Genomic DNA, 25,118 nt, shown 5'->3' on the forward strand with positions numbered 1-25,118 from the left:
TAAGGGTAGAGCTCTTGTTTGTACTTAAGACTAAGGAAAGGAAGTCAAAAATAAAAAAAGAAACTCATTCCAACCAAAATCCAGGAGCAGCTTCAGGACTCCCGCTTTCCCACTTACTCATTGCAGGCAAGTTCTGCAGATCAAGGACAGTGCTTGAAACACTGCTTAGATTTACAGTTTTGGCGAGAAAAGAAAAGTTATGGTGAAATAAACAAGAAGTCTTCATCTATATACACTGAAATTAAAATAGCAACAAATATGTATTAGCAAATAAAGTATGAGTAAACAGGAGTAAAAGAAATGCTGCGTGTGTATATTAAGTTATAAGGAAATCTGATGAAGTTTTAAGATCACAGTGAGGAACACAGCAGCTGATGGTATTTAGAGAAAAACGACTTTGTTCACTGACATACTTAAGGAAAGACAGCACATTAAAGAAGCAACTGTTATGTCTTATCTAACATGAGTGTTAGAAATTTCCTCTGCATTTTTTCCATGTGATTACTGTTGCAATACCAGTGAGGGATTTATATAAACAGATGGTGAGGAAGAACTCTTAAACATACTTTGCTTTTCACCATTCCTATTGTCTGACACAGTTCCTCTAGCTGCAGTCTCTTGAAAGCAAAGCAAATTAAGACTAGAGGGAATGGCCTCAAGTTGCCCCAGGGGAAGTTCAGGTTGGACATTATGAAAAATTTATCCTCAGAAAGAGTGGTCAGGTGCTGGAACAGGCTGCCCAGGGAGGTAGTTGAGTCACCATCCTTGGAGGTGCTCAGGAAACATTTATTTGTAATGTTAACGGACATGGTTTAGTGGGAAAATGGTGGTGGTAGGTGGACAGTTGGACTGAATGATCTTGGAGGTCTTTTCCATCCTTAGTATTCTATGATTCTAAATTATAGTGTGTGGAAAGAATAATTCTAACAAAAATTACACAAACATTCTAGAGCAGCCTGAAGAAGTGATTTCAAATTTACACCAGGAACTTCTTTTGATCACCTTGATTAGATCTCCTGGAATTATTCTTTCAAGCATACACAGCTAAGCTCTGTTCACACAATGTTTGATGAGTTTAATAGAGGAGCCCAGAATAATTCCAGATGAAGTCCAAAAACGGTTGAGTATTTCTGGACCTTGTTGTATGAAGATTGCATCACACATAATGAGACATTAAAAGATCTAAAAAATAAATGCAATCATAAATCCTTGTGTAAAGATCGTATGCTAAATGCTATTAACGGAAGGAAACAATTTCTGCTTCAGTGTTTGCTTATAGAGCACTTGTCCTCATTTTTTTTTTTTTTAATGGAACTGGTGAGAGTTCAGTGTCTCCCAGAATTGAGATATCAGCTACTTCTTTCTATAATTTTTTTTCCTGAGTCTCTAGATATCATTAAGTTCTTCATTTAGAGCAGTCTATCAGTGAAATAGCTAGGATGTTTGCAAGTCTCACGCAGCTTTGTTGGTGACTAACACACATTTTGTAAATCAATAAAAAACACCTTAGCTCCCCAAATGCTTTTTTATGATCATATTGCAAAATGGCATGAAGCATTAATAGTAACAGTTACCTCTGACTAGAAAACAAACTTTTGTAATAAAGTTATATTTCAAATACTTGATAAATAATGTGATAAATAATTACTCTAAAGAAAATCTGCTGTGACTGAGGTTGAAACTGAAAAGTCTGCCAAAATTCTGTTAAACATGCAGCTAGACAAAATGTGTTAACGATCTAGGAGGCCTAGGTCAGCATTCAACTTTTTCAGTATTTAGTACAGTATTTTAGTACTTGCTCAGGGATAAGGAGAAACATTTCTATGGGTGCATTTGTGAATTCAGTGGAAACAACAGTCTCTTTGCTGAAGAGAATGAACCATCTGTGGTGATCAGGTAGTCTCCTGTGAGCTTGAACTGTTCTGAGTTGCAGAGTGCAAGACGTTGTAGTTGGTGCTTTTGTCTTTCAGATTAGAGTTAGATTACCTGGGCACCCATTTACATTCTTTTTCTGTTAGAAAAATTCTTCTTAAGCATAACCAACATTTTCAGGGAAAAATGTTTAATTTATGTTTTATTACAGCAGTGGGTACTCTCCTTATGAAAAGATAAGTAAGCACTGAAAGTAAATTAAAAGCTGCTCTTAAAGAACGGAAAATACACTAGAGAAATTAAAGAAACTATACAGAGTTCAGTCATCACTGCTATTACAAAACTCTGAGCTGCTGCTAACCCATTTACCTAAACTGCAAGAACAGTTCACCACCTTTATTGCTGCCCTTCCTACAATGATGTAAAAGCAGTGACAGCATGAAGAACAAGACTTTCAAAACAGATGTCTGACTGGAGAAAAACAGCAATGTAAATGTAAAAAGATAGCAATACTGAATTCTTCCAAATCTTAAATTTAGTGCAAATTCAGCAACAGTATAAGTAGTAAATTCGTGGACTCTCTATTTAACTTTACTGGACTCCTAGTAGAAGTTGTAACTCTGCAAACAGTAGACATGATGGTTCTGCAGACTGTCAAAAACCTACATAATGTCATAAGTAGCTCTGACAACATGAACAGATTTTTAATTTGGCTCTGAATATTCTTGTGGCCAGCACACGACAACAAATTCCTCCCACCATTCCTTAAGAAAAGTGTAAGACAAGATGACCTCTGTATTTTTTCCTCTGCATCTCTGTAGCAATTACTCAATGTTGTAATGATTAAACTTGACATTACTGCAACTCCTTGCCCATTCTCCTGTTGAGACAAGTGAAATGTGCCAGCTGTTTATAACATAGAAAATATTAATTCAATATATCCAGACCAAGAATATATATCTTTCAGTTTTAAGGACAAGAAGGTAATATAAAATACAGCAATAAATGAATATGAACACTTTTCCTTTAGAATTCAGTACAGCCTATGGGACATCAAACACTACATGGTAGGTAGACCTTGCCTGGAACTGCATACTATTAAGAGAAAACCTTGTTTTCTCTTTGAAGAGCTAGTGCTATTTTTAGATTGTGTTTGAGCCATGCACACCTGACAGATCAAAGGAGAGGAATCGATAAAGGGGAGGCATGCGGTGGTGCAGGCTGAGGTGTGAGTGTCAGCTAATAACTGAGCCATGAAAAAGCAATAGAGCTACACATTACAGCAAACTGCACAGGCACCTAATGGGCTTTCTTGAGGTACTGGATGTCTACAAAGGAATGATAAAACAAATTTGCCTTCTCCTATCTTAAATTTCTTTAGTAATCGACTCAAGTGCTGTATAACTTGGGACAAGGTACAGTGAGCAGGGATATAATTAAAATATATCCAGATTTACTGCCAAACAAACTTTTCCTACCATAAAGTGGACGGCCTGCCATACTGCTGTATGCAGACAAATTGTGCTTTGTCACAACTTACGGAAAATGTTTAAAATTCACTTTTTTTATGGACAGTGAACAAGCAAACATATGCTTCTAGTGCTTGAAATACATGCTACAGAAGCCACAGAAACAGTCACTGAGGCAACATAAGCTGCTAAGTTCGCAGCTGATGTCAGTAACATGGTGGTGATGGAGAGGAAACATACGGCAACACTCAGTTTTGCTGCTAGCAGGGACAGAAGCATAAAGGCTACTGTGACAATGATGTGTTGAACAGAACTAATTCCCTCTACTCTAATCTCTCACCAAACACAGCACAAAAGAGATACATTAATCTAATGCTACAATTTTCTGTTAAAAATGTTTTTCAACACAATACTTACTAAAACAAAATCATTCACCATATACTTCCACGGAAATCCGAAATGTATTATTAGATTCACTATTTTCTTCACGAAAAGTTAAAATCTTGCTACTGTCCCATCACCTAATAAAATGCTAAGATTTTCTACTGCTGCAGAAACTACCACTTCTGTGATAATTAATCTCTGTACAATAAATACCATGTTCATTTAGAAAGTATAAAGATTATTTTTATTTTCAAACTTGAAATAACATGTAAACACTGAACATATAGTATGATGATAATACGGATTGTTTTGATAGCACTAAAAATGGGTGAACTTCTTAAAAAATAAAATACAAAGTTAGAACTTATCTGAACATCTGCTCAAGGCACAAGGAAAGCCCAGTTTTCAGAAATTTGGTTAACTTAAAATTCAGAAATGTTTTTCTCCCAGCTAAAGTACAGTTCCTGAGTTTGACTGAAGGCAACAGCAGAAATGACAAAACTGATTCTAAAGGGATTTTTCAGCACAGAAGAAACACATTTGAGAAGTTTGAAAAGGTTTCTAAGGTTCATGTAAATACATTTTGCTGCTCATATTTATTGATTGTGTATTTTTATTTTAATTTGTTTTCCATTCACTGAAAATTTGGGTTCATTGAATATTGGTTTGAAATTTTATTTAACTGTGAATTGATTAATCCTACTTGAAAATCTTGTCAAAAAGAACAGCACAATTCCAGTAAAATTTATATTTAATAATTATCCCAAAATATGCTTTGAGTTCTAAAAACCTCATAGATATAGTTAATTGAAATTCAAATGGATATTTAATAATAGTGAATTTCATAAATCTATGCTTTAGTTATACTGAGGGTGACATTAATTACCCATTGTCATCCACATGGGTTGTACATTATCCTAATTAACTGTTTTTGATAAAATTCAAATGCAAAACTTAATATATCAGCACATTGTTAGTGCTAACTTTTACTCTGATGACTACTGTAGAGATACTAGATTCTTGTTACCCTGAAGTGCCATTGAAAAATATCATTTGTGGGCCACAGTAAAATATTTATCACAGAGTTTACTTAATTGAAACTAATTAATCATAAGTAACTGCAGAAGTTATAAATTTCCTAGATAGACCTATCTCAAAAAATATATAAATCTTATTGAGGTATGTTGGTGTTTGATACTTAAGTTGTATAAGTGCATTAACTTAACGTGTTTAAGAGTACATTAACAATTAATGTAGTTTTGTTTCTCTTGGCTTTGTTTTTTTTCTCTGTAAAAAGCGTGCTGAAAATTATGGCTGAAGCTACAGTTTTGCTCTAAGAAGGTTATGTACCACAGGTCCAGCTCTACAACTGAATTATTCCCATTAAAACTTTGCTGTACTCAATGCTATTTTTTGCAGTCAGAAAACTGTGAAGATGACATTCAAATGTTCCTTTTTTTTTCTCTGTTTACAGAGATGCAAAAGAAAATATAACTAAGTGCATTTTCCTTTTTTACCCCAGTATTTACCTGAAGCTTAACACAAGTAAAAGCTATTTGAGAATGTTTGTTATTAATTCCTAAATATTCTTCAACAAAATACAGTTTATAAGGCCTAACTCTCTAACATTTTCAGGAAAACAGCAGTATCTGTGCACTCAGTGATTTCACATTCTCAATATTTTCAAACTCCCTTCAATAACAACTTATTACTAATACTTACTATTAGAAAACTTAGGTTATAAGCCTTTTGAAATTAGAAAGTAAATCTCAATGAGCTGAATAAGTTTTCTACAACGTGTAATTTTTCATGTTCCACAAATCATATATGTATTTATATACATATAAGCATACACACATACACATAAAATTAACAAGGAAATACAACTAACTTCCTAAATGGAGATAGTACATATATTTTTAAAATTTACCATCACTGTTTGTTCAGTTGTGGAGATTCAGTCAAAAGTTTGTAGAGCTTAGCCTGCCTTAGTCTGCCTGGAACAAGTCTCTATCCTAAGGGTCTGGACTACGTTCCAGAGCAGAAAATGTGATATTTTAATTGATATTGGCCCCTTCCTTAAATATTGAACTGTTTATCTGAAGCGGCATGGTCATGATAACATCTCAAGTCTCAAATCAGGCAGAGAGATAACTAAACCTTAAAGAGGCCTGCCCTGCAGGAGAAATGGAGATCAAGAGAAGTATATAGTACAAACTATTCAGCATGCAATGAGAGCAAGTGGTAAGAATAAGATGAAAGAAGAGCAGGAAAAAAAAAAGTAAAACCGAAGACTAGTACTATGACAATGTCTTCAGATTCCAAAGATTTTGCATAAAACAAAATGGGACAATGGCCTTGTCCAAAAAAGTCTCTGACAGTGAAGTATCTCCTATAAGGAGACCAGATCCTGTGATTCACATTATGGAACTATTTACACTTTTACACAATGAAAGTAAAACTTTGTCACTCTGATCATGAACCATGCCTGATATTCCTTCAGGCTGTCTACTATGGCTAAAGCTGTTGGCTAAAAATATAAGAGGAACACTAACTAGATCACAGAGTTACAGAGTTGAAACATGAATACTGAACTTCCTTTGGTTTTCCAAAATTGTATGTTAAATAAAGTATAATCTGTAATCACCATAAGAAATGATTTAAATACTGAATTGGACATATCATCTAGACTGAATAAACTTTTTCCCCATGCCTCCACTGGCACAATAGCTAATTGAAACTGTATGAGGCATCTTTAAAAGACTTTCTTTTTCTTTGTGAAGAGCTTTACTGTATGAAGAAGAATCATTATTGACAGAAGTGGAAATAGCCTACAATTAATATTTCATCAATTTTATTTGGATTGTTTGTACTTCAAAATTATTATGCTCTGGCAGTGAAATCCTGTTTTACAATTTTACTCCTTTGGGCATTCGGAGATTTTGGTTTTGAACTTTTTCCAGTGTTAATGACCTAATGACCCCCTCAAATCATGCTATAGCATTGCTATAATATAGCTGGAATGGAATTAGTTTGTAGCTGCCAACAGACTACAATTTAAAGAAATAACTAAATGAATAACACATTAAAATAAATATTTTGGGTTCTGCATGAGATTTTCGAGATTTATGATGGGATTCGTGTCAAGAGATGTATGCTTTGCACTGGGTGAATCCCAGAGGAAAATACACAGCTGGGGACATTATTTTCAAAGAAAATGTTTGCCAGGATTTCCATTCACTTACGTATGTTTATTCAGTCTTGATGAAGAAGCCAGTTCAATGTTTATGAATTTCTACTAATTGGATTAATAGGCTTAATTTGGTGGCTGTGTAAAATGACATCAGTAAACAATAAGGGATGTTGAAAAACCACTTTCTGGAGATGACAGGAAATGCAATCATTTTCAAGTAGGGAAACAATGTAAGCTTTTATTAAGGGAACTTAATTGTTATGATCTCATTCTTACCATCATATAAACATATTTTATTTTGATGTCATCTTAAAGACTCTACAACAATAAAGATGCAAGAATTACTTGATCTGCAACAGCTCTTCTGGTTCTGGCTCAGCAAAGTACTTAGTATGTGCTTAAAATTTATTTTAAAATACACCTAAGTGTATGGGTTAATCAGAGCCTAATTATACTTCAAATAAAAAATAAAGAAATTAGAGGAGGGGAAAGAGAAGAAGAAAAAGAAGGTGAAGAGGATGAGAGGCTTCCCTTACTCACATAGGATCACGCACACTGCAAGTATGATAATATGTCCTGTTTTTTTTTTCTTTTGCCTAACGGCTTATGGCATTAAAAATGGGATGTAGAATGAAAACATACAACCAAGCATGTCCCACTCCTTGCCTGAATAATTTGCAACAGCTTCAGCTTGATCCTTTTACTCTTCAGTGACTCTACCCTACAAAATACTACATTCTTTCTCTGACCTTTTTCTCTGTTATCATACAAAGGTTATGATTTAATTCTGATGGAAAGTACTCAGAAAAAAAGTAACAAATTTTAAACATTATAAACAGAGTTTCTGTGAAACGCTTATGCTTACTTGAAAAATAAATATTGGCTTCACCATTTGCTTGGTTTTCTGAATGCAAAATTTAGTTTAAAAAATGCCAAAATGAGTTATGTGGCACTAAGACCTCCGTAGAAAAATATAAACAGACTGTTAAAACATATTTCAACTCCCTTGGTGTTATTTGTGGCTGATAAACAGTCATATATGAGTGAAAGTTTCACTGACTGTCACCCATTTATGATCCAAGTTCTTCGCTGGTGCCACACTGACCAGGCTAACAGGGATTGGCATGTCTTGCATGTTAGTCTTTTTTTTTCACTAATAACCAAGGTCATGACCTTGTAAGAGCTGTGATTCAGAATAACAACTTCTCTGCTTGAAATGGAATTAAGATAGGTACAAAGAGGTTTTACTCCAGTGCAACCAAATTACAACATTAAATAAAAGAACAAATACAAGAAAATGGAACAGAAGTGGTTCATGTTCATGTGAGTCAAGTGTTGTGAGCTGTTCTTGCACTGATTGAAAACTCAGCACCCTTTCATATCTGATGAAACAAGACTGCAGACTGATTTCTCTACAGCACTAGACATTAATTTATCTTTCTTTGTAGTTAGGCTTCTAATGTTATTGAGTACCTCCTTCTTTCATGATAATAACGAAAGTTTATTTTAACTTTGCAAATAAATCAAAACAAAAAGTCAGATATCACAATACTTCTGTGCTCTGATGCTCAAATGTGATCTATTTGTAGGTTTATGTGAATAAGGAGCTCGATAGATATGGTGCATGCCTCCACTTTGTGCTCTAACTCACCAACAACATTGCTGCTGTGGAACAAATAATGTATAATACCACTTTTTGTTACCATCACTTCAGAGGAAGATACAGGAAATTCAGGTATGCTTCCATTCAGTGGGGACAACCGCTCTCTTCACTCCCATCTCCCCCCAGAAGAAAAAAAGCAACCAAAGCTCAACAACAGCAACAATAAAACACATTACAAATAACAACAAACTCTTCAAGGCTAATGCAGCTATTGACTCTGGGAAAAATGGGATGATCTCTTTACCAAATTCTCTCCAAGCCTCACAGGTACACTCAGCTTTTTGTCCTATGAAAGATGTGAATTCGTACACTGCTTTGCTAGTATTATCTCAAACATATAACAAATCAGGTTGTAGATACATTTGCCAGTAGAAGTGTTAATGATAAAAGGAAAAAAAAAAAGACAAAAACCCCAACAAACAAAAAACAACAACTTAGATCTGGTTGGCTGGGCAGTTGGTAACATACTTCAGAGACTTTAACCACAAACAGACTAGATTAAATAAGGGTCACTCTATGAATTCCAGAATGTTTTTTTGCAGGCAGATGAAAGCTTACTCTGTTGGGTCCAAGAGCAGACATGAGCTCATTCTGCCCACACACCATCCTGGTTGGAAGCTTTACTGTCGCAATAAGTGTGACACTGAGACCATTAAAGGGCAGGATATATTAGCTTGGGCTTGGTGCCACACTGACAGGTCTATCAAACTTCTGTTGAGCAGAGAGAGTGGGCAGAGAGAACCAACAACCATGCAGACACAGGCAGTGCACATCTCTGTTAGAAATGCCGGCTTCCAGTCTCTACCTTTCTTTGTTTCTGCACTGTGGAGAATTAAAGTTTAAACTTTTTTTATTCTGGAGATACTTTCACTAATGCTAAACAAATTCTTCATAATATTGTCAACAATTCGAGGTCACTTAGTTCACTTAGGTCAACACTTAGTTCATTCTTACAGAAAGCCTGGTCATTCATAGGAAGAACACAATTTGTCTAACCAAGATCCTTTAAAGACACATCTCATTCATTGTATCCGCATTTTAGCCTTACCTAGCCCAACATTTGGAAGTGTCGATTTCTTCAGATTTGATTAAAGTTACATCAAGAACAATGTCCAGGCTAAATACTTATGAGTTGAACTTGTATTCTGGCTCTTGAAAATGCGCTCCATTTCCTAACGTTTAGACACAATACTAGGGAGTATCATGGAATCTGCACTAAAGAGAGAGAGATTTTGTAATCCTAAATTTTACTGATATATTTTTTTCCTCTTGCATTTTACTTCTGAATATGTCTCTCACAGGCGCTCTGTGAGAACACAGTGTTTGTGCCCTTGAACTCAATTCATTATATTGCAATGCTAAGTCATCAGTGTACCAGTTATTAGCAGTCAGTAATGGAAGTGCTCACACTGTGGTATCATATACGTCTATAACTTTTGACATGTACTTACACATCTCTCTTAGACACTGGGCACAAATTTTCTCTGTGCTAATTGATATTCAGGTGGTCATTATAAATTGCATATAGTTTAAAGTTTATGGCATTACACAGCACCACGTAAATTTAAAGAATGAAAAAATGACAGTGAGCATTCTCAAGTGCCAAATAAGAAAATTACCATACCATTTAAAATTAGTTATTGTGCTATTTATTTTTATATTAGAAATAGAACCTAACAGAAGACATTGCATATGACCCTGCGACAGACAGCCTGAATTCAAATGCCATATAGTTCTGAAGATGTCCGGATATCCTATGAAGTATAGTTTTGACATGAAAAACTCCTTGTGGGTGGCATATATGCTGAAGTATCTCACCTTCACAAGGTCCTTTTATTCAGGGACTGTTTCATCTCAAAGCCCAGCTGAGACATGAGGTTACTAGTTTCTACAATACACTAATTTCTACATTAATACAAAGGTTGATAGGTTTAAACACTATGTAAATATTTAACAGAAGTGAATTAAAGAAACACATAGATCTTTTTGGTGTTGTTATTAGGTATGTGAGAATTCTTATCATGAAGATAGTGAAGTCCGTTGACATAAAGACTTAATAAACTTTGCTAAAATACTTGTTTGATATTCTTAATAGAAATATATTAGGATACCATAGAGCAAAAAAAGGCTAAAAAGAGAGCAACACTGTGTATCAGTAAGAAAATAGATTAGTCATAAAGATGAGATGTAATCTTTGGAGCAGGGAGCACAATCTCAGACTGCATCTCTCACCTCACTGACATGTGATGTCTATCTATGTATGAGGACTGCTCTGAAAGTAATGCCTCGTATTTTATTATGTTGGCCCTTGACATCAGAAATAGATGTTGGTGCGACATGGCAGTAGAGATGGAACCTACCCACCCATATTCCATTACATTTTGTTGCCATGTGACAGATGGCAGCAGAGAGGCACTCTGACAAAATGGCGTCTGACATGGAAGCGCGGATGAAGCAAAGGCGTGGAACTGAATTCCTCCGTGCAGACTGAAATGCACCTACTGACATTCATCGATGCTTTCTGAATGTTTCTGGAGACCAAACAGTGGATGTGAGCACAGTGAGGAAGTGGGTGGTGCATTTCAGCAGAGGAGGATCACCTCCACTGGTGCAGACTGTTATGAGTGCAGCCTGCAGGGTCTTGTTCATCTCTGGCGAAAATGCACTGCTAATAGTAGTGACTGTGTTGCAAAATAGTGTTTTGTAGCTGAGAATTTGCTCTACCAAAGTGTGCTTTTCATATCCGTTGTATTTTCCATGGCAATAAACAGGAGGCATCACTTTTGGAGTGACCTGCACTACCTACCCATCCTCTGAACAATGAATTATTTCCTGCACAATATTAGAGCCTCAGTGAAGAGTCTGTTCCTCTGCAGCACAGATTGCCATTCTCTTTTGGGAAACTATAATTGTTCCCTGAATTTCTTCTGGAAAATGAAGGCTTTAATCCAGGCTCTTTCATTTCATTTCTGAGTATGATAGGACATTGTCTCCTACTTACTTTCAGGGCATGAGCTGTGAATCATCAGTGGATATAAATGGATGCCTTGCTATTTTCAGATTTTCCTAATGGCTAACTCTAGGCAGCTCTCTGCTCTACATGTTGCCTGATTTGGCTTCCAGTCTAAAGAGCTTATCTCTCCCCAGGCATGTACAGATATTCGAGTGTCCCAGTTAGGGTCCTGCAATCTGTTCCTAGATTCCAAGAGCTTTAATGCTAGCACTGGAAATCTTAATCTCACCCACCTGTAAGAAACCACATTTGATTTGTGTGTAAATACTTAAGTTCACTAAATCCAGGATGATGTTTAAGTCCAGTAAATTGTTACAAAGCAGTTTTTTTTCTTGCCTTAAGGAAGTTTGAATTGATGTGTTTATTTTATTGTAGATAAGCTTTAAGGGAAAATATGATACTTTTGTTCTTACTCATGTATTTTCCTTTTTAAAAAAAAAATGAATGTAGAAGCATGGAGAAGGAGATAATGATATGCCAACTGTGTTCCACAGTGATAACTCTGGTGGAACATGTCAGAAAACAAGCTTCTGTGCTTGAATACCCTGAAAAATCAAAGGAAAGTTTCTAAAAATATAAAAGCTCAATCAAAGTTAATTATTTAAAGCTTCTTATCAAGAGCCTACCAAAAACCCCCTGAAGGTGGATTCTGCAGGTATATGAAAATGAATAGATGGAGGAGTTATTCAGTTTTGGTGAAGAAAATATACCAGTTTGGAGAAGGCAACTGGAAATTAACCAGCTAAAAAAAAGGGGGATACAGAAAAGCAAGACTGAGGATAGCAACAACTTGGCTTGAAAGGTCTAATAGAGCAAATAGACTACAGATGGATAAGTGGATACACAGAAGTGGTTAGATCTTTGTTATATTAGATATTCTTTGAATAACTCATACTGATGTATTTGCTTTTGTCCTGGAAGAAGGCTTACTGTACAACCTACAGTGCATACCTTGCAAAGCAAGTCCAATTTATTTCCTAAAGTCTCAAGGAAATAATTTCTTAGAGTTTTTGGGATACCTTTTCTGGCTTTCCCACATATTCTAGATATTACTGCATTATAGAGTTCTAGAACTAACTGTGACAAAAACAAGAAATGAAATGAAATATTAGGCTCTTTTGATTGTGGTTTTTTTTTTCTTAACAAATACTACTATTAAAAATACAGATTTGTACACAGAATTCTATAAAATTGCATACATAATTGAATTTCTGAGTGGAAATTGTATTATTTCTAGGCTGACACACATGAATTTTCATTTGGCTTTCCTTAAAAAAAAAGAGATTTTCTACTATTGGCTGAAATGCAAACAAAATTGATTGATTAATTTTGAAACATGAGGAGTACAAAAGTATATTATTGTAACCAAGTGTATAAGACCTACATCAAAAGGGCTTGAAGGTTAATACCAGAGCTCATTTTAAATGGGATTGCTTAAGACTAAAAAGAGTTCATGAAGAAAATGGCAAATAACTAAATCTTTCAGTGGAGATAATAAATATTCTGTGAATGACATTATTTTTCCCATGACACCTATAATGCACCGCATTACTCAATGCAAATCCAAATTATTATAATTATTTTTTTAGTTTCTCAATTCAAGTTGTAATCTAGAGAAAAGTAGCCACCACTGCCTTTCTGTCATGTGAAAATTAACTATATTAGTGCAAGTCCTCATCGGTAGTTCTACAACAAGTTGCAGCTCTTGGGAAATCAGGTGTTATACTTCTTATGGACAGATGTAGTTTGGCATCACAGAATCACAGAATCACAGAATCGTGGGGGTTGGAAGGGACCTCTGTAGATTGCCTAGCCCAAGCTCCTGCTGCAGCAGATTTCCTACAGTAGGGCACACAGGCAGGCGTCCAGATGGGTCTTGAATACCTCCAGAGAAGAAGACTTCACAACCTTTCTGGGCAGCCTGTTCCAGTGCTCTGTCACTCTGACAGTGAAGAAATTCTTCCTTCCACTAGTATGGAACTTCCTGTGTTCCAGTTTCTGCCCTTTGCCCCTTGTTCTATTCTGCATCTCACTGAAAAGAATCCGCCCCCATCAACTTTACTCCCACACTTTAGATATTTATAAACAGTTATGAGAAGCCCTCTCAGCCTTCTCTTCTCCAATGTGAACAGTCCCAGGTCTCTCAGCCCTTCCTCATACAGGAGATGCTCCAGGCCTGTAATCTTTGTGGCCCTGCACTGGACTCTTTCTAGGATATCTCTTGTCTTTTGAACTGGGGAGCCCAGAACTGGACACAGTATTCTGGATGTGGTCTCACCAGGGCAGAATAGAAGGGGAGGATCGCCTCTCTCCACCTGCTGGCTGTTGAATGACTGCTATGGCAAGATTTGATACAGTCATGTCTGTGCAGCTGCAGTCCATGCTTTTTCTCTTCATCCAAACACTGCAAAAAGTCACTAAATTGTGCTACTAGTTATGTAGTTTTAGGGTGGTAATAAAGAACAGAATTGTTTCATGAAAAAAATATTAAACATATGTTCAAATCATGTAACAGATGCATACCACAGATATCATTCTGTCTGTTAATATGATTTTGCATGAGAATTCCCTCTGAAGCAGACTTTCAAAGTGAATTGTAAGCTTCTAAAGAAATGTAAATTACTATGGGTTCAAAATTTTGCACCATGACTATTTCTTGAGTTATTCTGTAGAATTCATATTTGGCAAAACAGTGTTGGGGTCTGAGCACTAAATCTATGTTTATTTTCTTGCTTAGCTACAGGTTTCATCTGTGTCCTCCAGTGTCTTCCCCATCTGGGATGTTGAAGGTTCACTACGATTCTAATAACAAGGAAACTAAGCAGACAGATCAGAAAAAAACTTTCAGATAAGGCTGATTACCTGTGTTATCTAAACTACTGGAGTGCAACAAAAAGTTACTCATGACAAATGCATCACTGAAAACCCCCATTCTGTTTGCAGCAAATTCCATCAACTTCTTTCCTCTGAGGAATGGTACATCTAAATTTTCCTAATCTCTTTCTAATGCTAGTTCCAAGACAAAGATTGTTCTCTTTAATTTCAAGTAATCACCTTAAGTCAATGATCCACTCACAAAAGTTGGGATGTTCTCTATCCATCCTCAGTTCTCATCTATGCTTTCAGCAATCCCAAAGTCATGCCTGCCTAAGTAGTACTTACTCATCATCCAATCATTTTTCTTCATGAATAAGAACAGAGGTAGTGAATCATTGCAGGAATTGGAAGATTTTCTAAATAACAGATTGACAAAATACTGCAATACATTGTCATAGGGAGGTGAGAGTATATTCAACCTTTCTAAGGATTCTGAGGTACAAACAGTTTGGCTAATTTTAAATGTTATTTCTCCCATTCTTCATCCCATGCCTCACTTAGAAGTGCTGTTCCTGCATTGTGAGTAGGAAAAGCAGATGTGCATGCAGCCTGAAATTTTTGCTGTTCATAATCCAGCATCTGTATATCTACTTTCATTAACTAATACGTAGGATTATGAAGTGTGGTGCCTGAAATCCCAGGACATGATGACTTTCCCTGGTTGATTCCGGAGGGTCTGAGGACACAGCTCAGAACATAACTGTATGGCTCCAAAAAGCAGCAAACAGTCTTGACAGACTATCAAGAGTGCACAAGTTAGAGTCTATATAGGAGAACAGTGGAGGCTATATGTTCTCTGGGCGTCTCTTCTAATTTAAATTTTTATAGTTCTATGAATACTTCTTTTGACTTTTTAAGAGACACTGCACTTAATGTGGGCTTGTAAGATCAGACTCTTTTTACTGTGTGGTGATTTTAAGTGACACAGTGCAAGTCTTGCAAAGAGATGGCCAGAGAGTATTTTCATTGTATTTAGAGACCGCCTTGTGTTTAATCATTTCATGTAAATAAGAAATCTAAAGGTGTTAGAAAGGAAATTAATCACTTAGATACTTCCAGGCTATTGAAACTTTCAAGTGAGGTAGAACACTGGTTTTCCTGTTTCTGTTATTTATCATTATACATTTATTGTTTCACTACACAAATTCTCATCTCTACTTTCTTCTTTGCAGTCATCATCTGGGATAAATACATTTTATTGTACATTCCCAGAAACCTTTTTGGAGCTGTCTCATTTTGAAAGAGAAACAAGAATATTTTTAACATACATGTGTTCAGCATTACTCTTTTTAATCATAGATTCTTTAAGCTAATAAAAAGTAGTAAAGAGAATACAAACAACCTGGAGAAAAAACAGAACCCTTCTGAAATCACCAACTGGGAGTAATCCAGAGTGAATCAAACTTTGCATAATATTGGGGTTGGATTTTGGAAAAACAGCATGAGAATGAGTTTCCGTATTTTCTTAGAAACATTTTATCACTTTGTGGTATTTGCAATCATTTTTTAACTTAATATACGCAAATGCTAGACCTGGATCTTTTATAATTTTTTCAAATCTTCCAACTGTACATTATACCACCATAGCATAACTGCTCAATTTTCTTGAGCTTTCACTTTCATTTCATTATCCTTCCTCTATTTCGGATTTCCTTGATCTACTGTCCAGATCACCTCAGAAGTTTTTCTCTTTATTGGCTAATGCTTCTTAGTTAACTTGTGTTTCCTGAAACCAATGTAAAGTACTGAAAACCTACAATCACTTATTTTTCCAAACAGTGCTGAAGAAACAGAATTTACTGCTGGCCACAAGCAGAAAATTCTAATGGCTTCCAAAATAAAAGAATATCTAATTTGTATGGGAAGATGACTTCAAATTAACAGTACGTGAAGTCATGAAAAAGGTATGCTGCTCTATGCTTGAGGTACTGAAAGAAAACAAGGCAAATGCCTGACAGCTGACAACTGTGAAGAAAAGGAAAAGCAAGCAGAAGGTTGAGAACTGCGCTTTTCAACTTCAGAAGGCTCATTTAAATAGCAGCTCCTTGGATAAAGGACAAACAGCATTCTCTGAGGAGTGGCCAGCTGCCTAGGGCTCAATAATCAGGCTTTTATTTTGTCTACCTTCTGCTTCTATCACAGATAGTGATGCTGGCAAGTAAAATAAAGAGTTGCTATGGCACGGGATGCATTTTTAAAATAATTTCTAGAAGAGTCGAACACACACTTTGTTTGCAAAATATTTGCTAGATATATATGTGTCTGGACTAGGCGCTAGTATATTTGTCAAGTGTTAAAAAGCAATTTAGATTTGCATGTGGCTTACAACTCGTTATTTCCAGAACTTGTTTATTGTCTTTAAGTATTCAGATATGTTTGAGTAAAAGTGATTGAAGAATTAATCTGAAACGTCAGCAGAGATGGACAAAACTTTTTTACCTCTTCGTGATTCCCCCTTTGTTTATTTCGGAATAATGTTAATGAAACTATCCTATCTCCATTACTTCAGTCTTAATATTTCCAAGAAAAAAAAATTTCAATTTCTAATGAAGAATCCGTATTTTTTTTCCTGTTCAATCAGTTTTGAGTTCTGATACTCTTAGATATGTTAAAATTTATGCAAATTTTTAGCAGTTCTCACAAACAATGCAATTGTTCGTTTACACCTTGTTCTCAAATGTGTTCATTTTTGTCTAACCTTTAATCACTGAGAAATTAGATTTTTATGTCATTTTTTAGCATCCTTTTGACTTTACATGAAAATCAAAATCATATTATTATCCTTTCTCATATTTAACAAGGAAACAACGAACAATATTTATCACTCAGTGGAGAAAAAAGAATTTCAATAGATTCTTACCTGTAATTCTGCTTTTCATTTCCTATGTGAAATCTGTCATACTGTGAATATGCCCGGTTTCCTTCCCAGTCCATTAATTCAATTCTTAGAGAATATTGTTTCTGACTTGTTATTGCAAAGATGAATTCATTCCCCAGCCAATGTTCACCTGATGGGCTACCAAAACCCTAGAAAAACATTAGCAGAACAACTAGATTTAATTACCATAATTCATAGAATATTTATACAATAATAAAATCACCATCACCTGTTACCTACACATTTTAATTACTGGTCATGGAGCTTCTGTGCCCTAGTCTGATAGTCTCTTAAATGAGCCTGTCAATACCCACCATGAAGGAAAGTTGTGCAATTCAGCTGAAATTTTTGAAAGCAGTGGATGTTATCAATTGACAATCGCTTCCCAATTACAAGATATTAATAGCAGGATGCTAAATTTGTATAAGGGTTGCTCCAAAAGTAATGCCTCCTATTTTATTATGCTGGCCCATAACATCAGAGGCAGATGCTGGTGGTATGGCAGTAGAATTTGAACCTTCCCACCAACAGTCCATTATTTTTTGTTGCTGTGTGACAGATGGCAGCAGAGGGGCAGTCTGACAAAATAGCATCTGACACAGAAATGCAAATGAAGTAAAAGTGTGAAAATGAATTCCTCCATGCGGAAAAAAATTGCACCCATTGACATTCATTGATACTTGCTGAACGTTTCTGGAGTCCAAAGAGTGACTGTGAGCACAGTGAGGCGGTGGATGGTGCATTTCAGTAGCGGAACAGTAACAGTGGGTCACCTCCACTGGTGCAGATTTTTACAAGCATGGCATGTAGGCTCTTGTTCATTACTGGCAAAAATGCGCAGCTAATGGCGGTGACTACGTTGAAAAAGAGTGTATTGCAGCTGAGAATGTGCTCTATCAGTGTTATTGTGCTCTTTGTATCTGTTGTAGTTTCCATGGTAATAAATAGAAGGCATTACTTTCAGAGAGACCTATGTATATTCTTCAACGGCAATACTAGACCTAGAGAATGATTGTGATACATTTCATATGTGCTATACCTAATTATCATTAAGACAATTAATCCAAAAGAAAATTCTATTGCACACTATGAAAGATTTTTTTTTTAAGTTACATTAATTTAATTATACACTGAATTGAAATTAGCTGTGGAGAACAGCTCTGACAATTATTCTGCTGAGAATGTGTGCCATAACTGAAGGTGGCAGACCTTTGGTTTAAAATCCTCTTCTGCATTTAGTACATGTGGGACAAGACCCAGCCTACGAGTAATCCCCAGTTAAACTACTTGTTTCCCTCATTCTTGATCTGCTCAGGGTTATATTGCCTAAGACTTTGTCTACTATACATTTCATTTTATCACACTCTGCTGAGGTGGCATAAGATATCTATATGCGTTATGTTGCTTCGAAACCTTCAATTTAAGGAGAGAGAATATTTGTATAGATTAGCTAGAGCACAGCAGAGGATAATGTAATTAAAGGTACCTAACTCTCCTTACATTTCATACATTCAGATCATCTCATTTTCAAGCTATACAAATTTCAAACATGGAAAAATAAAAAAGAAAATATTACCAGTGTTCAAATTGCACTCTTAATCATATATATTTTTTGTGTATCCTCCAGGTCTTAAACTTGTTTACGTTCTTTTTAATATTTTACCATACTAACTTAAAAGCTTTATTTAGCATAAAAAAAAATTACTATATATTAAAGTTATTTTTCTTTAGAAACTGTTATTTCATACCTGAGAACTACTGGCTTCATTTTTGTCCTCTTTAAACAGTAGATATTATTTAAAATTGTAATCTACTTTTGTGAAGAACTATTTCAAGGTTACTAGTTCATGCTTATTCATATTTCCAGAGTTAGGAAAAATGGAATCTGGAAAAGTGCTGATTTGCTTATACTGATATGCCAGGAATGTTTTTAGAAGTCCCTTGTGAAAATTTCCTGATTAAATTAAATGAATGACTGGATAATATTCTTGCTTTGATACAAATTCACCTTCTGGTACTAAACTGAGTCTGCCAGACATATGAAAGAAATGACAGAAGTTAACAATAAAGTATTTCTGCTTTCAGAGTAGACCAGACTGCAATGAATGTCAAATATTTTCCCTTATCATTCACTATGGGAAGTTACCTTCACTCTGCATTGCTCATCATGGTATTAACAGACAACGTTCCCTCTCAGTTTCAAACCATAAATTAAACCACGTGACCTGCCATTGGTTGATTCATCGCAGTTTTCAAGAATAAGTGTGAACATTTCTAGAGAGCACTTGTTTTTTAAAGAATGGTAATATGGAGAGATGTCCTCTGGACTAGAAGTTAGGGAGATGTGCCAGTGAGGCACACTGGCAAGAAGTTAATTTCATGTGTGATCTGAAAGTACAGCCTTCTCTCTGTTACATTTGACTGCCCAGATTCCCATCTTGACTAGTTGGGGCACGTGGAGATGAAATCCTGCCTCTCCAGTAGATGGTACTGCGCCTAAGAGAAGCTACAGGGCAGGGAAGATTTTGCTCAAGCAACACCTAAGCATCCTAGCTGCAAACTACTTAATTGTAAGACTGTAGAAGCTTAAAAGTTTATGACTGGATTGGAAAAATATTTCAAGTAGGGATTTTTTTTGTTGTTCTCAGAGGAATTTACATTAAAAAGCGTTCTATCAGGAGTCATTTTTAACTAGCCTATCTGAGCAGATACTTAGTGCTTACTAAAACAAGAGACTGAGAATACGTGTCACATTTGGCTACACTGAGCTGAGTTCAGCCTTTGAGTAAGTATGCGTGCCCTTTAGCTCAGAGGGCATCAAGTGAAACCCATGTACAAAGTGTTTAGCCTGCAAGAACTGAGATTCAGTTTGTGACGAGCCTCAGAGAGGACTCAAATTTAAGTACAGAAGGATACTGTTATTTCATACTTCCTTTTCTGCATGTTATTTCACTATATCCTCCTTTTCAAACAGATGATTTCCCATTTTAGTCCCTGTAAACACTGTTTGTAGTTAACCCTGTTGATATCTTGCTTTGAACACAGCAATCTGTCAGTTCGAGCCCTGCTCCTCAAGCTTTCCCAGGACTGTCTCTCTCACCTACTGCTTTGATTCCATTTGCATGCATATTTGAATTCATACATACTTTCTAAAATGTAATGGCCTGTTCCACATCTGCATAAACCCTGCCTGCAGCTGAGTAGTTTTCAACACTTTATATTTGTTCTTTTGACGCTTTCCATCACCTCATCTGATCTCTCTGCCCTATGGCTCCTACACATGGTCAGTCCTGTTGCAGCAACCTTGGCAGTGGCCTACTGGAGCAGCCTCAGCCAGGCTCTGACATCCTCTTTTGCCCATGGTTATTGCCACTTGTCTGAGAGGAAGGGAAAACATACTCTGCAGGGGCTACTCAGCAGGCAGTTTTTCTCCCTAAAATCCAGAAGTCAGAAGTTATTTTATCACTGGAGCTCAGATGTCTATATACCAGTCAAAATATGCAACATTGATGCATGAGTAGTTTCTTATTCTATAAAATATATATTATTATTTTTAACAGCTCTCTCCCTTTAAAAGAAGATTTCTGTCAAATTCTTTCTCCCATTTTCCCACTGCTGGCAAGCAGTAAGGGCTCTCCTTTGAACTGTGGTTCTACTGAATTATATTTGACTTATCTTATTTAAATTACAGCTTATTCAGGATGTAATACATGTGGCTTTTTAACATTGTGTTCCCATATGTGTTCTATATAAACTACAGACACTATATATAATTATTCTGAAAATAACAATTTTTCTTCTTCGCATTTACACTTGCTTCTCTTTTTTCACATGTTATTACGCTAAGATGAAAATCTATCAGTAAGTGGTTTGCTCTCCTGACCAAAGGAAATGAAGTTGCAGCAAAAGAGAACAGAAGGAATATAAAAATGAAAAAAAAATAAAATATATTATGGGGAAAGTCTCTGCATTAGCTACATTAGAAAGAGCTACATTATTGAAACTCAGATTAGAAATGACTAGACTAAAAATGATTTATGTTTCCTAAGTACTGCTGAGTCTCTCAGGTAATATTTTTTTAATTGAAGAACAGCATTCTTGAAACCAATTTCCATTTACAATTAAAGGCTTGTTTGTTACTATATACTCAAATAAATCTCTTTACATGCCCTAATTAGAAAAAAATACATATGTATTTTTTATTATTGTCTCTTTATCGTGAGACGCTCCTTTTAAATTTAATTTTAAACTGCTGCTATGAAATAAAACCAAAGAAGTAAGCAGAATACGAGAAATACCTATGAAGAAAGGAATATTCCTAAGGATGGGTATTGTATTTTATTAAGCATTTATTATGGTTGGAAAACAAACAAATAAACAAGCAGGTAATCAGAGCTTTCTTAGGGCTAAATCAGACGAGAGTCTGATTTAGCATGAATTAACTTTTAGTTTGCATTCCTACTCTGAGGCTGGCAGAGAAAATGATAGTAAAAAAAGATCATACCAGGCTCTTTTGATTACACCTCTGTGTCTTTAGCCCTCAAGAACAGCTCTGAATTTTATCTTCAAATGTAAAATCTTTTTTTCTTCAGCCAGAAGACTTATGGAAACAAGCTTGTGCACTTGTGATGTACACCTGTATGCTATTTTCATGAAATACCTTCTGAACAGTTTTGAGAGTGGGATATACATCTCACAAACATGACATTCAACATAGTTTCAGGAGAACTGCTGCCTGGCATGGGCAGTCAGCAGCTCAGCAGTTGCCCCTTCCAGCTGCCTGCCAGCAAGAGTGGACCAGCCAGCCAAGTGCAGATATCCAACACATACTGCCTCCGAGGGATTCTTAGACATCTGGGAGAGATTTGATAGAGATTACAAGGGAACTCAAGCTATCGCCACAGCAAATCTTAGAAAATACTTTATGGAAATTCAGGGAGATTTTTAGTAATGAGAAGGGACTTCTATATGAGACAAAAATCCACAAAAACAGACCTAATTAAGATTGCTGTTCATGAGTCAAATCAGTAATTGTTCAGTAATGAAAATCAAGTAATGAAAGTCAAATGTTTTAGTTAACAGAAAAGTTATGAACATACTGCTGTTTAACTCTGTGGGGGGCAAGTGATAAGATGCTTTCAGCCTTGCCTATAGAATACGTTTATCAATTTATATGGACAAAAGTTGTTTATTTCAGCCCCAAATCTGTTATTAAATGTGTTTGTTTACCTATTGACTCCATCACCAGTCTTGTTTTTTGTATTGATACGACTATAACAAATACCTCATGTTAAAAGTTTGCACTTAAAAACAAGGAAGTACTAGAGGTGTTCCAAGTCATTCTCAGCTATTAATCTAGTAGGAGAAGGAACATCTATTTCATGAATCTGTTTGTATTTAATTATGTTATAATTCCCTTTGAAACCCAATGGGGTTTCAGTACTGTTCCAAAATTGCGTTTTATGTGACTAGGAGATACAATTTTGTCATTAACTTTTTGTATTACATCCGTTACATATTTCCAAGTGCAGGGGTTAATTCCTTAAACTTTACATTTTACTCCAAAAAACTCTCACTTTCCTTTTCCCTTGAAATTTGCATAAGGTTTTGGGATGACTGGTAAACTAGAAACTTTAAGTTCCCAAAAGAGTGGTTATCGTAACAAGAAAAGGTCAGAAATTTCCAAAAGTTTTCAGAACTCTCCTACATTTTCCTCATTAGCACTCTATAGATATTGGGAAAATGCTTGCATTCTCTAATATGTTTTCTTAACTGATCAACACTAGCTGCAGGCAGAATATAAAAATCTTTGCACTGACCTAGTGTAGATTTTTTTCATGTTTCATTTTCTTTTTCACAAACTGGAAATATTTATATTTTTGCTGCTGTTGAAAACTGCATGATGATCTGGTGGTGTTTTGTACTATGTTTATAACTGTTCCTACAGACATGATAGCACAACTTATTTTCAGAGCAATATGTATATGTATTAGGATGAAACATATATATACCAGAATGAAGCAAAGGAGTTTTCTGGTTCTTTATGGCTACAGCTATATCATAGAATTGTGTATGTTCTGACATAGTGCCCAACTGTTATATACATATAAAAAAATGAAATAGGAATGTGTTGTCCTTTTATATGCATTAACTCATAGAATCAAAGACAGCAATGGCATACTTTATAATTATTCTTGATGACATCCAAGTTCTACATCACCTCATTTTCAATTGCATAATGATTAACAGAGACAAAAAGCAGTCATGAGTATAAAGAAATTGAATTCAATACTGATTTAAAAAATGACACAAAGAATTTAAGAAGTTGATACTTATTCAAAAATAATAAGTAGGGTGCAAAAGAGTTTTATTAGGTTTGGCAAATGCTGTGGGGGGATTCTGCTTGAATCATGTTACTCCATGTTTATTAAAAAATTATCTCTCTTACTTTATTTATTTTGTCTGATAATGTTCATAGGAAGCTTTGACTTTTTACAGACAAAATAAAATTGAAACCAGACACAGTCAATATATTCTATGGGTTCACCTCCTGACAGACAATTCACTGAATAAAGCAGATAATAATTCAGTGTTTTACAATGGCAGCATCTTCCCAGAAGCCATAAAGAATATTCAGCTCCTTTTGCCTTAGCTGAGGCTGTGGCATGGATTTTGTTTAAGGAGATAATTTCTTAAAAGCTCGGTATAATTCTTCATTTCCATCACGTCAGATTATTCATTGTATATTTATTTAAAAATATACATATGGCCTACAGAAATGGCTTAAACTTTCCTGATATAACCAATGTGTTAAATAATGTTAACTTTAAAAATACAGTCAAATAGTAATAAATATTCATAATTATTTTTATGACATACCAACAAACATTTTGTGCAAAGTTTTAAAAATGTGTTTGGATGGAACCCAAAGGTATCTTCCCCAAAGATTAAATGAACACTTGAGTTACTTTCAAATACGGAACTAAATGTATGTACAAGTATTCCACATTTGAAGTGTTTCCTGCAACCTTGTTCAAGTCCTGCAGCCATTCTTGTTCCTTCTAATCCAAATGTATCAGTAGACACAGAAGTTAGTGTCTTTGTCCTTCCTTAACACACAAAGCATCAGTAGAAGCAGACTTCCTCAGGAGGAAGAACCCCAACATCAGAACCCAGGTTTGAAGTGCAAATTTCGCACAGATGGTACCTCTGGCTGGGCAACAAGTCCCATACAACTCACTTTCCTCCAGTTATCCATATACAACAGTAGTGACTCTTCCTCTGACCTGGATTTCAATCTAACATTTTGACTCCTTAACTAAAATTAGGTGAGTATTTCCTACCAAGTTAGGCTAGGTGGAGAACTCCTCTCACAAAGTGCCCTCAGTTTAGCAAAAATGGATCCTGAGAATGTACAGACACTTAGTGTGGCTCTTAAAAAAGTGCATCCAAAGGAGATCAGTTTGTTTTAAAGAAAAGAAAGCTTCATTTTGTATTATAAGAAAGATAAATTGGGAGTGTAAGAGAAGTTTGTATTTTGTTCTTTGCAAATAAACAAATTGTATAGATTAGTGGTAAATACTCAAGTCCTTAAAAAGAAAAAAATGTAATTTTGTTTCACTTTAGGCAAAAAGAAAGAACCTTGAAGGTAGGATTTAATTTTCTTTCACTCTTTCTCTCTCTTTCTCCCCCATAAGCATCAGGCTTACAGGTTGCTCTTTTCTCTCTTGCCTGGGCTTCACTAGGATACTAATTATTGAGTGAGAGTA

The 25,118-nt window shown here is 35.5% G+C and overlaps 1 protein-coding gene across 1 annotated transcript in view; it reads right to left on the reverse strand.

The window, feature by feature from the left end:
* ANGPT1 (angiopoietin 1) overlaps positions 1-25,118 on the reverse strand; it is a 159,667-nt gene that overhangs the window by 17,381 nt on the left and 117,168 nt on the right. Inside the window, exon 7 of the mRNA XM_021388672.1 lies at positions 17,332-17,498. Coding sequence (XP_021244347.1) covers positions 17,332-17,498 — 167 coding nt within the window. The remainder of the gene's footprint in view (positions 1-17,331; positions 17,499-25,118) is intronic.

The sequence above is a fragment of the Numida meleagris genome, chromosome 2 (genome assembly GCF_002078875.1).
Source record: "Numida meleagris isolate 19003 breed g44 Domestic line chromosome 2, NumMel1.0, whole genome shotgun sequence".
NCBI lineage: Eukaryota > Metazoa > Chordata > Aves > Galliformes > Numididae > Numida > Numida meleagris.